General features: G+C 39.2%; 1 protein-coding gene across 7 annotated transcripts in view; it reads left to right on the top strand.

Moving 5' to 3' along the window:
- NSD1 (nuclear receptor binding SET domain protein 1) overlaps nt 1-14,010 on the top strand; it is a 1,209,044-nt gene that overhangs the window by 315,844 nt on the left and 879,190 nt on the right. For all 7 annotated transcript variants that reach the window (XM_078652779.1, XM_078652777.1, XM_078652781.1 and 4 more), the window contains one exon: nt 4,519-4,691. In XM_078652779.1, coding sequence (XP_078508905.1) covers nt 4,519-4,691 — 173 coding nt within the window. The remainder of the gene's footprint in view (nt 1-4,518; nt 4,692-14,010) is intronic.

The following is a 14,010-nucleotide window of genomic DNA, read 5'->3' as shown; positions in this document are numbered from 1 at the left end:
CTAAGCAGCAGGCCAATGGAACTAACCCACCATACTAAAGTGCTTCTTGAAATGCTTTCTTTCTGCCTAGAGAATAATTTTTTCATGTTTAATGGTCAATTGTTCCAACAAATCCAGGGTGTAGCCATGGGGGCCAGTTTCTCCCCAAGCTATGCCTGCTTCTTTATGGGGTGGTGGGAGGAACTGGTCCTCAGGCGTAAATATATGCATTATTGTACATCCAATATAATAACATGGCTTTGTTTTATTGATGACCTTTTTATAGTGTGGCATGGAACTGAGGAAAGTGTTTTAAAATGTATATAGGAAATCAATATGAATGATCTTAATCTGAATTTTACTTCAAGTATCAGTAAGGAATCGGTGACATTTTTAGATGTGCAGGTTTTTTTAGCTAATAATGTTCTTAGTACTACCCTTTTTAGAAAACCAACGGCGGGTAATACTCTTTTACATGCAGCGAGTGCCCATCCACAACACCTGATAAAGTCAATCCCATACGGTGAGATGCTCCGCATCCGCCGTATATGTAGCAATGATGAGGATATGAAGGTGAAGCAAAATGAAAGCCTGTCTAGATTTGTGGATAAAGGTTATGGTACTAGATTAGTAGAGACCGCCATCAGAAAGTCACGAGAAAGAGCTAGAAGCGATCTCCTAAAATATAGCCCAAAAGTGGGTCAAACCCAGAGTGTAGATACTAACCCAGTTCGGTTAGTACTGACATACTCAAAACAAGAAAAAGAGTTGCGGAGTATAGTCAGACGAAACAGGCATTTTGTACAGGATGATCCAACTATTGGGGAATTGATGCCCGCCAATCCGTCAATAACCTTTTGTAAAGGAATGAGTCTGGGCACAATTCTAACCAAGAAGAGTCAGGAATGCCTCGGTAAAGAACCCTGGAGACCCATCAGCAAAGGGTTCTATAAATGTTTTACATGTAAGGCATGTCAGTATGGTGTAAACACCAAAAAATATACTACAGTCATCCCAAAGACAACGAGGGAGATTAAACAACATCTGACTTGTAAAACAGAATACTGTGTATACATCCTGGAATGTGATTGCCGGTTAAAATATGTGGGCAGCTCTAAGCTGCCGGTCCATAAAAGAATCCTGCAGCACATACGTGCGATAATCAATAAGGGTCAAAGCTACCCAGTTGCGAGGCATTTTGAGGCATGTCACAACAGTAAGCCTCAATGCTTAAAATACTACGCAATTGAATCTATCTCTGTAACAAAACGAGGAGGGGATAGGGAGGCCCATATGCGCAAAACTGAAACTAACTACATTCTGGAATTCGACTCTAAGTGGCCTGGGGGATTGAATACTACGTAAGACCTTCACACATACTTGTAAACGATCACTAAGTAAAGATATATGTGAGGTCTTCAGTAGAAATATGGGGTGTTAAGTTAAACAATACAAACATCTAATATAGAATATGGTATAATAGGTAGAATTGGAATATCAACTTGCTAGATTTGCACAAATTTTGTACTAACAATATTTAATTCTTTTAAACCATTATAGTTTTTAGATATAGTACATGTGTGGAAAATTTATTAGCAGTGGCCCACAATGAACTCTGGCTGTTTTTTTAGATATCAGGGTAGGTTTTATCCAGGTGTCTATTAGATAGATGGTTTTAATTGCGTCACCGATATCCTTCCTTTTTTACCAATGCATTGTGTGTATTAATGTGTTTTAACGTAACTACAACCCCGTCATTCAAGGTTTTATATTTTAGCAACAGACTAAATATACTGCCAATTAACTGAAGTACTGTATAAATTATTTTGAACATGATCCTCAAAAGAACACCAAATTTATGAATTCTCTCTCTCCCCTCCGAATATATCCTATATTACTCTAAACCATGAACTTAACTTATATTATTATGAATTGATGATTGATAAGTTTATGTGGTTTGAATAATTTTGCAAGCATGAGTCACTTTAGCAGATCTGCACTTTTGCACGAGGGCACTTTAGCAGTATAATAGGAGGGGATCCTCCTATGTAAGTTAGACAATTATGTGTTAAACGTAACAAGTTTTCTTATATACTGCTGAGAATGACTCGTCAACAATGTTTAATGACTCGATGTATACTTTCAAAGTTAACTTCTATGAATTCTCATTCCTTATTATGTTTTAGGATTTTTTCAAAGTTTTTTTCATTATGATTTATAGTTTGTGCACAATAGGGTGAGCTCGTGTTATAATTAACAGACATGGCAAATGGTTACTGTTTTTGTGAATGATGACTTGGATTATGGAATAAGCATTCATGCTATTAGTTGTAAATAGATTTTTGTCATAAACCTGTGTCAGAAACAGAAGACATTCACAATTCAAGCAGGTGATTAACTGTCTTTCCAATGTATACATATTTATACGGTGATAAGTAAGACAACATACCTGTGATTTACCAATGTATTTAAACAGGTAGTATTTCTTTTAGTTTCATTTGCGCATGTGATGCATTTGCACTTTAAATGGGGCTGAGTAAATGGCATTGTCATGTGATCAAGGCTGCAGGGACGGCCGAAACGCGTCATGACTAGCTGTTGGGGTGAATAAATGATATGCTACGAAAGAAGTGGTCCATGCCTTGTTTATCACCTAATAGGTGGAGCGCCGCGAGGTATTGCGGATATATATATACACACACACACACACATATACACATATAGACACACCACCCACCACCCCTTTGAGGTTGTGTATTTTGGCGCAGAACAAAGTGAAGAGTCGACATGGCACACATCCCTGTGTGCCATGCCTACAACCCACTGCCCTGGCATGGATCTGTCGCCCCTCTTGCAAAGCATACCTACACTTAATTTCGTCTGATTTCAAAGTATTTTTATTGTGCATGTTTAATTCCTTTCTCAATAACCTTATTTCATTTAGTTGTTGAATTTACATAATGCAATTTAGTCTTTTTTTCAATTTAGTTTTAAACTCATGTACCCTTTTCTTAACTTTGTGGACACTGAAATGTTTTTTGAGGATACACCAGAAATTTTGATTTACTCTTTTAATGAGATTTTCTTCACTCTAAGTAGGATTAACCTTTATTTTGGTTACTTAATAATATTAATTGATGCCATGAAACTTCCTGAAGTTGCATGTGGATTTGAAAGCTGCCTTCTACGTTTTCTACAGAATAGCATTAAAATTTCATTTCACTGTAATAAAGTATTGAAGACTTCGCCTTTATTCCTACCTTGGGTAACACATGATTTTCACAGCAGACTATCCTCTTTCCATCAATGCTTTGAAATCCTTCTACCCTGCTGACCAATCATTTCACACCTTAGTTGCGAAGAATTCTCTGCATTACTATTTCGAAAGAGCCAAAGACCACTGGTCAAGACGAATAACTCTTAATAAACTATGTATCTATTCCTACAGGTCTAGGTTCTTTAAACAGTTAATAGCCTGATGGGTAGGTGTTTGCTGATTTTATAACCTACTTTCAGAAAGCCAATAGACCCTTGACATGTAAACCAAGGATTCCCTTAACCAGGGTAAAAGCAACCAGTACACTGCGGAGGAATGTCTCTACTCTAAACATTTGCAGATTACCGACTGGAAATCTGTCCCAATATTTCCTAAGCATTCCATCAACTCTAATTCCAGAACTAATACAATAAAGGCTCACACTTCCCTGCTCATTATGTTTTGCATAAAAGGATATCCATTTGTTTCTTGTTTCAAGATTAGGTTATGTACACTATTCTATTTGACAATGTATAGCTATCAGAATTTCATGATTGAGATGGGCGGACCACTGGCTTTAATCTTCGTTCTATATCATAAGTACTCTTTATACTTGTAAATGTGATATATGCCTTCCAGTGTATGTAAGAATTTCATTGCATTGGGTCAGGACTCTTTCTTAATTCGAGCAACAAAAACACATTTCCTAACTCCCTCCTTTGCATGATGGGATTGGTGTGCTTTCTGTAAAATGTTCTTCATCATGAGTGATTTGACTGATACATTTTTATAGTAAAGGAGGCATGTTTGACATAGATAAAAATGTGAGCATATAAAAAAGTGTTCTTGTATCTTGCTCATTGGGTTTTAAAAAGAATATACACAAGTAAGCAATTTTGTCTTACTTGCTGTTCAACATTTTGGTCACACTGCTGGTGGGAAGGGGTTTCTGCGAATATGCATGGGGTAAGATGTAGCTTGCTGATCGACACTTGCATTGTGTGAGCGGTATACTGATTTGCTTACAATAGCTTAGAGAGCCAGTTCTTGGTCCCTCTCCACCAGAGGTAGACCCTGATAACGGTTACCAAGAGAGTTGAGCCTCTGAGTCAACAGTAGTGGTGTCAACAAAAATGTAATGTCCTTGCTGGTCTGTAATGATAAAGGTTCATGGTTGAAACACTGAGCAAGATTGGATTACGATGCTTTACTGTGTCCACATTTGGTGCTGTATTGTTACTGTATCGAATTCCTTTTTATTAATAAACTTTCTTTGTTATCAGAGGCCCACCGGAAATTCTATCGACAGTATTATGTGGAGGCTTTGGATGACCCCTCACAGAGGAACTGGGCCAATGGAAGGGGTGTTATTTCCTTTGAAGGAAAGCATCAGTTTCAGGATCTGCCAGATCTGCGGAGAAAAGGAAGACAGACCACCAAGAGCTACCAACATCGGGTAAGGCCTTCAGCTCTTACTTGTAGGCTGAGCGATCAACCACTGGTAGCATAAAGAGCAGTATAACACTACTAATAGAATAGAAGACTTTAGGCACCCATACACGTTGCAAGTAGTAAGTGCAAGTTGTACACCAACTTATTGCAACCTGTCTGTATTTTTGCATTGCATTGTGTGTATCGATAGATAGTGTTGCAAAAAGGCCAGTTGGAGACAGTCGCAAAGTGAGGTGCCTACTGAATATTATTTAGGCAAGTCTCTGTTTGTGACCCCTGTGTGTGATTAGCTCCAACCATAGAAATTGTGGCTTGTCCCCAAAGGCCGCTCTCCACATTTCTCAAAGGGAAGCTGTTCGGAGAGGCCAGCTTCTCCTTTACAAATGAGTTTCTGCCTCCGTAACTTGTCAATCGCTTGCAACTGCAGTTCCGGTCACAAACCATCGGCATATCTCATTGAAGTTCTCAGTTAGGAGGGGGGATCGTCCCTCCCCCACCCCTGCTTCAAGTCTCCTCTTAGTGGTAATTCAGGATGCTTTACAAACACCTTTTGCAATTCGGAAAGGGTTTTCTGATCACAAAATGAGCTTGATACATAAAGAAATTTCATTTTGTGGTTGCAAACCCTGTGAGTTTTTATTTTGAAGGATTGACAATGGCAAAATCTTTTCGTACATCTGTCTTCAAGTCTCTGTCTGGAAATGGTTCACATTAAAAGATGAAGTTTGATGCAGTGTTGATCACCTACATTGTTTGTATGTTTCAATTGACTGGGGGAATGCAGGGCTACAAGTAGACACCCATTATAAAAGACACCCATTATGAAACTTTTTTCCAATTTTGTTTTCATTTTCTCTTTCACATTCCTATTGCCTAGCCTCCTTCCCTTACTTCTGAATCAATCTGGCTTCTCTGCATTTTCTTCTGTGCTCCCCTTTTTCTTCGTGTTAAAAACGATCATCTTGCTGCTCTTCTACTTTTCACTAAGTGGCTTTTCGTGAGCCCCCCCTCCACCCCCCATGTGCGAGTTTCTTTTGCACATATGTAAATGCTTGAAAATTTGCTCCTAAAGGATCAAGTTTTGCTGTCCATTTTTTCAAAATAGTTCGAATTACATTTTAACTCGAATACGTTTGGCTGAAAAGGCAACTAGAATTCACGATCGCAAAATAATACAAAATGAGGTATGGTGGAGAAAACATGACCCTTTACATTGGGGAGTTTTGATAGTGCTTCTTTGCGGAATTCCAAGGGCTCCACTGTCCCGGAAATCATAGGAGCACTAAACAGCTAATGTTTGATTATTTTGTCCTGCGGAGCTAGGGTGCATGAATATAGTTGTCTAGTTCTTATTTCTTTTAGAATTGTTTTGAAACATCATCATTTGACTAAGGCATCGAAAATGTTTTATTTCCTGGCGTTACACTTTTTCCTTTCCTTTACAGAGTCTACTTTTCAATTCCTTTTCATTACCTATACCAAATCGTTTTGATAAATGTACTCTATGTGGTACTAAAGAGTCTTGGAAGGATGAGTCTACAGTTTGCATGGTTTATTTTCTCTTCTAGACTCTCTCAACATTGAGGATTGCCACATTATTTAATTAAGAAATGCCTTATAAGAGTCTGAAATATTCTGGTGTCTTGTTTGAGACCAAACCTTGTCTGGCGGTTAACTCTGCCTTTTTAAAAAGAGGAAAGCAGCACCATCTGTTTTGGGATTGTATCCCAGCTACAAGGTTGTTCAGTGATACCCTTACCTCAGAACTTAATAACCCTGAATTTATAATGGGATTAACCAGATCTCTTCTACCAAAATGCAGAAAAAAGTGGCTTATTTTCCCAGATTTAACAGGACAATCTTCACTTTTTCGAAGACTATCTTTGCATCCCAACACTTGAATACTTACAGGCTCTTGTTTTAGAGAGGGGGTCAGGCAAGTATGCACAGTTTCGAATGGTTAATTCGTAAAAGAAAAGAAAAAGTGCCAGGGCCCAACTTATTGGTCGGAAAGCTACGGGGGCTTAAATCACCCACTGCCCATACTTTGTTTTCTAAACTCCAGTTCTGGTGCTACCCACTAAACATCACACTGATACAAGTGTGCCATTTTGGACTATTCTTGGCACATCAAGCTCGAAGGACAGACTAGACTGGCTAGTTAATTTTGGATTTTATGTATACGGAACTGTGAAACATTTTGCTGGTCTTAAAAAAAGACAGTGCCACTATGTGGTGGACTGGCTGAATTAAGTGCAGCTGTTTATAAATAGGAGCTGTGCCTAGCACCTGCAAACACTTGCACAAATTAATGAGCTAGATTTTTAATTACATTAAAAAAAATGTTTCTTCTCAGTTGGGTACTCTCTTGTTACATAAAATAGCAAATTGAAGTTAAGAATGTTAGGATTCAAATCTGTTTTCCCCACTTCATTTCGTTATCAGTTTACATACTCTCGCCTACAACTAAAGGCCAGCAAGGAATTAAAAACCTGCCCAAGGCGACCACATCCTTTGCGTTCCTAATCCCAGCAATTCCCAACCAAACAACTCTACTAGTAGTAGTCGTTTAGCTTTCTAGTTATTGTATTTGTTATTTTCTCCATTGTGAACACCTCCATAAGTCTGAAGAGTCATTCTCTCAGGTTTTTGGTCTGTCTTTACCCTATAGTGCAGGTATTGCTTACACTGCCGCACCGAGTACCAACAATGGCTTACCACTTGGTGAGTGGAGGATAAATGTTTGTTTGGCAGGCATAATATGGCTGGATGCCTTGGTATGCTTGTGTGAAACATCTCTTTAACAGCGTCCAACATTGAGGACCAGTAAGCTTGAAGACGTGGGCAAAGCCATATCAAGTTTACAAGTGTATTGCGGTGCGCGCACTCCCTCCAGCATCTATTGGATCTGTTGTTATCCAATTCCAGAGTTTTGCCATGGTTTGGTACCAGTACGTATTTATTTGGTAAAAGTCTCTATCTACCGCTGATTGCATGAAGATAGAGATTTATTTAAATTTCTCTTCTCATTCTGCCTCCAACAGGAGCGGCTGAGTTTGGTTGTCCTTATTGATGACCCCTTGTTCATACTTTGTCATGGACTGATAAGCCAGGGGAGTCTGATTGTGGTATCATTTCCCATTGTTCAATTTGTGTGTAGATGAAGCTCTTTGTTCCAGGCAAAGTAAAATTGCTCATCAGACTTTCCAGACGTGATTCCCTCCATATCAAAGAACTCTTAAATTATTTTATAGTTGGGCACTCAGATTGGCGAATAAATAGTCTTTCATGGCCAGAGTAACATCGGGGTTCCCCAATATGAGATCATTAACAAGAGGAAAGTAATTAGCTTCTACTTGGTTTCAACTGTTTCCTACATCTACATTGTGTCCTTAGTCGCCTCCACTCCAGATATGTGACCTGAAGTCACCTGATCCACACGAAGCACCAATGCTTCCCCCGTTTAAGGGCATCTCATTTTACCATGTAGTGAAGGTAGGGCATCTGAAAACAACACATAATGCATGGTCTGCCAAGACCGCACACCTTGAAGGCATGTGAATCCGATTCCTGGCGACGCTACGCTGTTTTATCGTAGTGTGTAGGATTGTGTGCAGCACTTAAAAGTGGGAGGGTTTGCTATAGGAACAGTATGCTGGGTAGTGTGGTGATCTTCATTGGAGGGATCCTTCCAAACAATGATCACCCCCATGTGCCTTAATTTGAGCTCTTGGCTGGTCGTCTGCAGGAGCTCCTAATCGTTTGCTGGAAGGTCCATTCCAGGTTGTGCACTAACAAGAACCCCACATAAGTTATGGTCCTATCTGCCAGTGAAATGGGAACCAACAGTTTATGCTGTTTACGTGTGCTCTGGATTAGAGCTGTCCAGTACTTGAGATTCAGAAGGGTTATTTTTTCTTTTTTTAATTTCAACATATTTTTATTGATTTTTTTCGTTACAGGGTGGCAGCCCACCCTGGCTGTGTTTTTCAGGAATACACTTATACAGCATATATGGTTGGCTGTCCCCCCATTTCAAATATAATAAATTGCTAGGCAACTTCGAGCCCTGCAAGATGGCAGGTACAGCAACACAAAAGATAACATAAACTACAGTGTACTGAACTAATAACGACAAAAATTATATGGAAAAATATTATTCATTTATTATAAAAAACATACGTACAAGAAGCAAATAAAAACCAATCTTGTTATCAAACATATAAATGATGACAATATATGCCCAATGATGTGGAGCATAGAATGATAAAAAAAATATATGAAAATTAAATACACATACAATAATTAAATTCAATACAGAACATTTTTTTGAAACAACAAAGTGGGCTAGATGTTGATCTCTACGCGCGTTTCGGCGTATAACAAGCCTTCTTCTGAAGAACCACTTGAATACTCTAATAAAAAAACATAATAACAAGAATAGCTAAACAAAACATATCACATATTGCAGTACACTGAGACTGATACCAAAACTGATTTTCATGCACAAAGCAGAATGCGAGAGAGCTGGCTGGTTCTGAAAAAAAGAGATAGAACGAAGCACAGAAACTATTGGCCACACCCAAGTGAAAATAGTTTGAAATAGTGTAGAACAACCAACTGAAGTTGTGCACGAAAAGGTAGTTCCCAGAAAGCACCCGAATATCGCCCTTGCTTTCGATGGCCATGCTAAGAGGTGCCTTAAAACTAAATTGATATTCTTACCTAAAATATTTTTAAAAACAGCGGCGCAAGATTGCGCACGGACGGTATATCTCATAAAAGGACAGGAAACTATACTAAAAAATTAGAAAATGATAAGAATTATATGTATGTGAATACACACCTTTAAAGGAAGAAGTTACTAAGGTTAAAGACTGATTTGTTTAAACAAACAGGCTGCATAGTTACCAATTGTCATCCAGCCAGTTATGAAACCAATGATATATGTCATCTTCAACTGGAGGGATTTTGGGTCCCAATTTCCATTCTGTATGAAAAAATGGAAAGTGTTGGTAAATCCACAGGATGTGATTTGAACCAGATTTGAGGAGATAAAATCAGCCTGGGTACAAATAATTTTTTTTATAAACAAAATTACCTGGTAAAATGTAATACAGAAATCTCCCGTAGTTCAACCTTGCGTGGTGGCAGAAATATACAAAGCTTTGAATTGGGGGGCTGGTTCCTGAGGATTACTGGCCAATAGAAAAGACCTACAAAGCAACATATGATTGATGCATGAAACCGGCTAAAGTAATGAGAGCTCTAATGGCCAGAGCTATTTTGACATGGGGACTTGCGTGATTACCTTTGATAAATGCTGGAAACGGGATAGGAATGATACGTCTGTTTCAGTGGGACACAGATCACCGCTGGTGGCAAATTTTGGTGAGCTTAAACGAGAAGCCCAACATATCCGTTGGTTCATTATAGAGAACTGTAACACCGAGAACAATATCAACGCTGAATTTGCTCGCAAAAAACTTGGAAGTTTTTTTAATCTTTACCTTGGCATCATACCCTAAGGCTTTGAACAATGAAATACCTTGCGAAAATGCCATAAAATATAACATCAAATAATCATTGGTGACTGTATATATTTTTTTCATTGTATGCTGCCCCCACTTAATGTCCATGATAATCTTATACCCACATAGTTTTGTCTTATATTGTTTTTTCCCTATTAGGGAAGTTTGGTTTGTCTCTATTAGGGAATTTCGTTTTATGCCATTGATAATTGTATTGCTTAAGAACTTATTGACGTGTCATTTATTCTTGCACGGAGTCCTCCTACTGCAGTTTGATATCTTTCATTCCAGCACGCCAATCATCATGTTAGTAGTAGCGCATCTTCGCTTATACGTACGCGTGTCCCTGCACAGGCATGTTACATCTTAAGTTTTTTTCTTTCTGCGTACCGCACTCTAGTGTTTTTAGTCTCATGACGACCACTATTGTCACGTATTCGATGCACGCCATTGTGACAATCACTATGTAGATATCAACGCGTTTTACACGCATGCGTGCTCTTCCACACTATGGTCCCGTCCAATGTATTTCCCTTCCTGTCTATTGCATTCTAGTTGTTCCTTTTCCATCTTGCCCACAGTTATGATGTCGTCAGCACGCGACTCCGTTTAGGACGCTAGTGGGTTCCCGCCATTGCACGCTACTTATAGCGGTTTGTTATTCTACCGATCACATCCAGGTTGGGACGCCACGTATGCGTACACTCCATGCCAGGCTGCCTGTAAGTAGCAGTTTTTCGTCGTCTTGGCTATTAGAGTGCGGTTAAAGGGTTGCTTTTGTTACTATTTATCACTCTTATTACCCAACCTCCGCCCCAATTTCTGTATTTCATTTGCGACAGTTGTACACATGGGTATTTCGACATTTGCGATTATCTATTGAAGTTTATCTCTGTTAGGGGCCCATTCTGATAAACTAAGCAGAACGTTCACACTATTTTGGAGATTCCCGCCAGTTCTACCTGAGTCTCCTCCACCCATGGTCATTACATTTTTGGATTACATGTTGGGCTTTGCGTTTCAGCTCACCAAAATTTGGCACCAGCGGTGATCTGTGTCCCACTGAAACAGACGTATCATTCCTATCCCGTTTCCAGCTTTTATCAAAGGTAATCACTCAAGTCCCCTGGTCAAAATAGCTATGGCCATTAGAGTTCTCATTACTTTAGCCGGTTTCATGCATCAATCATATGTTGCTTTGTAGGTCTTTTCTATTGGCTTCCCGTATCCTCAGGAACCAGCCCCCAATTCAAAGCTTTGTATATTTCTGCCACCACTCAAGGTTGAACTACGGGAGATTTCTGTATTACATTTTACCAGGTAGTTTTGTTCATCAAAAATGTCTTTGTACTCAGGCTGATTTGATCTCCTCAAATCTGGTTCAAACCACATCCTGTGGATTTACCAACACTTTCCATTTTTTCATACAGAATGGAAATTGGGACCCAAAATCCCTCCCGTTGAAGTTGCCATATATCATTGGTTTCATAACTGGCTGGATGACATTTGGTAACTATACAACCTGTTTGTTTAAACAAATCAGTCTTTAACTTTAGTAACTTATTCCTTTAAAAGTGTGTATTCAGATATATATAATTCTGATAATTTTCTCATTTTTTGGTATAGTTTCCTGTCCTTTTATGAGATATACCTTCCGTGCGCAATCCTGCACTGCTGTTTTTAAACATATTTTAGGTAAGAATATCAATTTAGTTTTAAGGCACCTCTTAGCATGTCCATCGAAAGCAAGGGCGATATTCGGGTACTTTCTTGGAACTATCTTTTCATGTACTACTTCAGTTGGTTGTTCTACACTATTTCAAACTATTTTCACTTGGGTGTGGCCAATAGTTTCTGTGCTTCGTTCTATCTCTTTTTTCAGGACCAGCCAGCTCTCTCGCATTCTGCTTTATGCATGAAAATCAGTTTTGGTATCCGTCTCAGTGTACTGCAATATGTGATATGTTTTGTTTAGCTATTCTTGTTATTATGTTTTTTTATTAGTCTTCAAGTGGTTCTCCAGACGAAGGCGTGTTATACGCCGAAACGCGCGTAGAGATCAACATCAAACCCACTTTGTTGTTTCAAAAAAAGTTCTGTATTGAATTTTATTATTGTATGTGTATTTAATTTTTATAGATTGTTTTTTTATCATTCTATGCCCCACATCATTGGGCATATATTGTCATCATTTATGTTTGTTAACAAGATTGGTTTTTATTTGCTTCTTGTACGTATGTTTTTTATAATAAATAATAATTTTCCATATAATTTTTGTCGTTATTAGTTCAGTACAATGTAGTTTGTTATCTTTTGTGTTGCTGTACCTGCCATCTTGCAGGGCTCTAAGTTGCTTAGGAATTTGTTATATTTGAAATATTGTTGCCCTGTCCTAGGAACGTTCCACTAGTTACAGGGGGTCCCTTTTTACATATTGAAGAATGGTTGTCCCCCCTATCCACTGCCCGTTAAGAGAATAGAGATAATTGAAAAGGGAAAGGATAGAAAGTAAGAGAGAGAGAAGAAGCCTTAGTGTGCCAGAGGTTTGCGTCCTTCTAGTTTATGTTGCGATCTCGTGGGCAGTGTTGTGTGGGGCCCCATGGTCCCTTTTGCTGGTTCTGTTCACGGTGGTTCGTAGGGGTCCAGGAATTTGTCCAATGAGGCCCACGTTCCCCTGGAGGTTTTCCTCCATGGTAAGTCTCGCAGGGCAGTGTTATCAGCCCCTCTGAGATATGTCACCCGGTTGAGCCAACCCTTGAAGATGCCTTAGATGTGTCTTTCCATATGGTGAGTACTATTTGAACCCGTTCCATACTTTGGCAGCTCTTTTATCAGTACAGTTACAGATCTAGTTGGACCTGTCATCTTGAATATGATGTTGTCTTCGTATGAGGCCTGTTTGATCACCATTAAGTGGGTTACTTGCAATCGTTTTTACCATTACTAAATTCATCTTTGTATTGTCAGTAGCTTAATACTGTACTCATTTATAGAAATCCCATAACCCACTGTTCTTACTGATGCCCCTCTTTTACGTTTCCTTACTTTGTGCATATTCCTGCCTTTTCCTTTTCTTTTTTCTTGTCTGTTTTCTTGATGTTCGTTCTCCGAGCCCACAATCTCACCTTGAGATTGCTTTGAAAGTGCCCCCTTTCGCACTTCTCTGCAAACCCCAGTTTGCATTAAAAAAATATGATGTTAGGGACTGGCAGAGCATGGCTTTATTAATCTGGCACTATTCGGTTTTGTTTTCCTTGTTCTCCAAATAAGAGCTCATATTTTGTAGCACAGCAACTTTCACAGAGACTCGTCTTTTGGCAGAGAAATCCGTAGCTTGCAGCATCTACAGACCACTGCGATGGCTTGAATGTTCTCCTTTGAGACTGAAAAGGCATAGCGGTTTGTCACTCCCTCTAAGGTGGCTCCCAACATCATGAAAATGCCCAGGATGTGGTCTGCTTCTTCGTTGAGAAACCTGGCCCTTAAGTCATATGCGGGCTCTCTGAACCTTGACACAGCCTCCCTGTTTGGTGTTCACTGAGACATTTTATGTCCACCTTTAAAACGGAATTCTGAAACAGCCCAGCCTAGTTGTTTATTGTAAAGAGCCGCTACGTTTGGGCATACATGCCTAAGCAGTGTTGAGCAGACAGTTCAAAACAATGTAATGAAGCTTACCTTTGCATTCGGAGGATCGGAATACTTACTAAGAGGATGCCCGGTGCAAAGGGGTGGCATTTTGGGACTCATATGAATATGTGCTGTCAACAGTTGCTGAACGAGATATTATCT

Source organism: Lissotriton helveticus, chromosome 7, assembly GCF_964261635.1.
Source record: "Lissotriton helveticus chromosome 7, aLisHel1.1, whole genome shotgun sequence".
Classification (NCBI taxonomy): domain Eukaryota; kingdom Metazoa; phylum Chordata; class Amphibia; order Caudata; family Salamandridae; genus Lissotriton; species Lissotriton helveticus.
The sequence above is the reverse complement of the archived record's forward strand: the minus strand, read 5'-3'. Positions and strand labels throughout refer to the sequence as shown.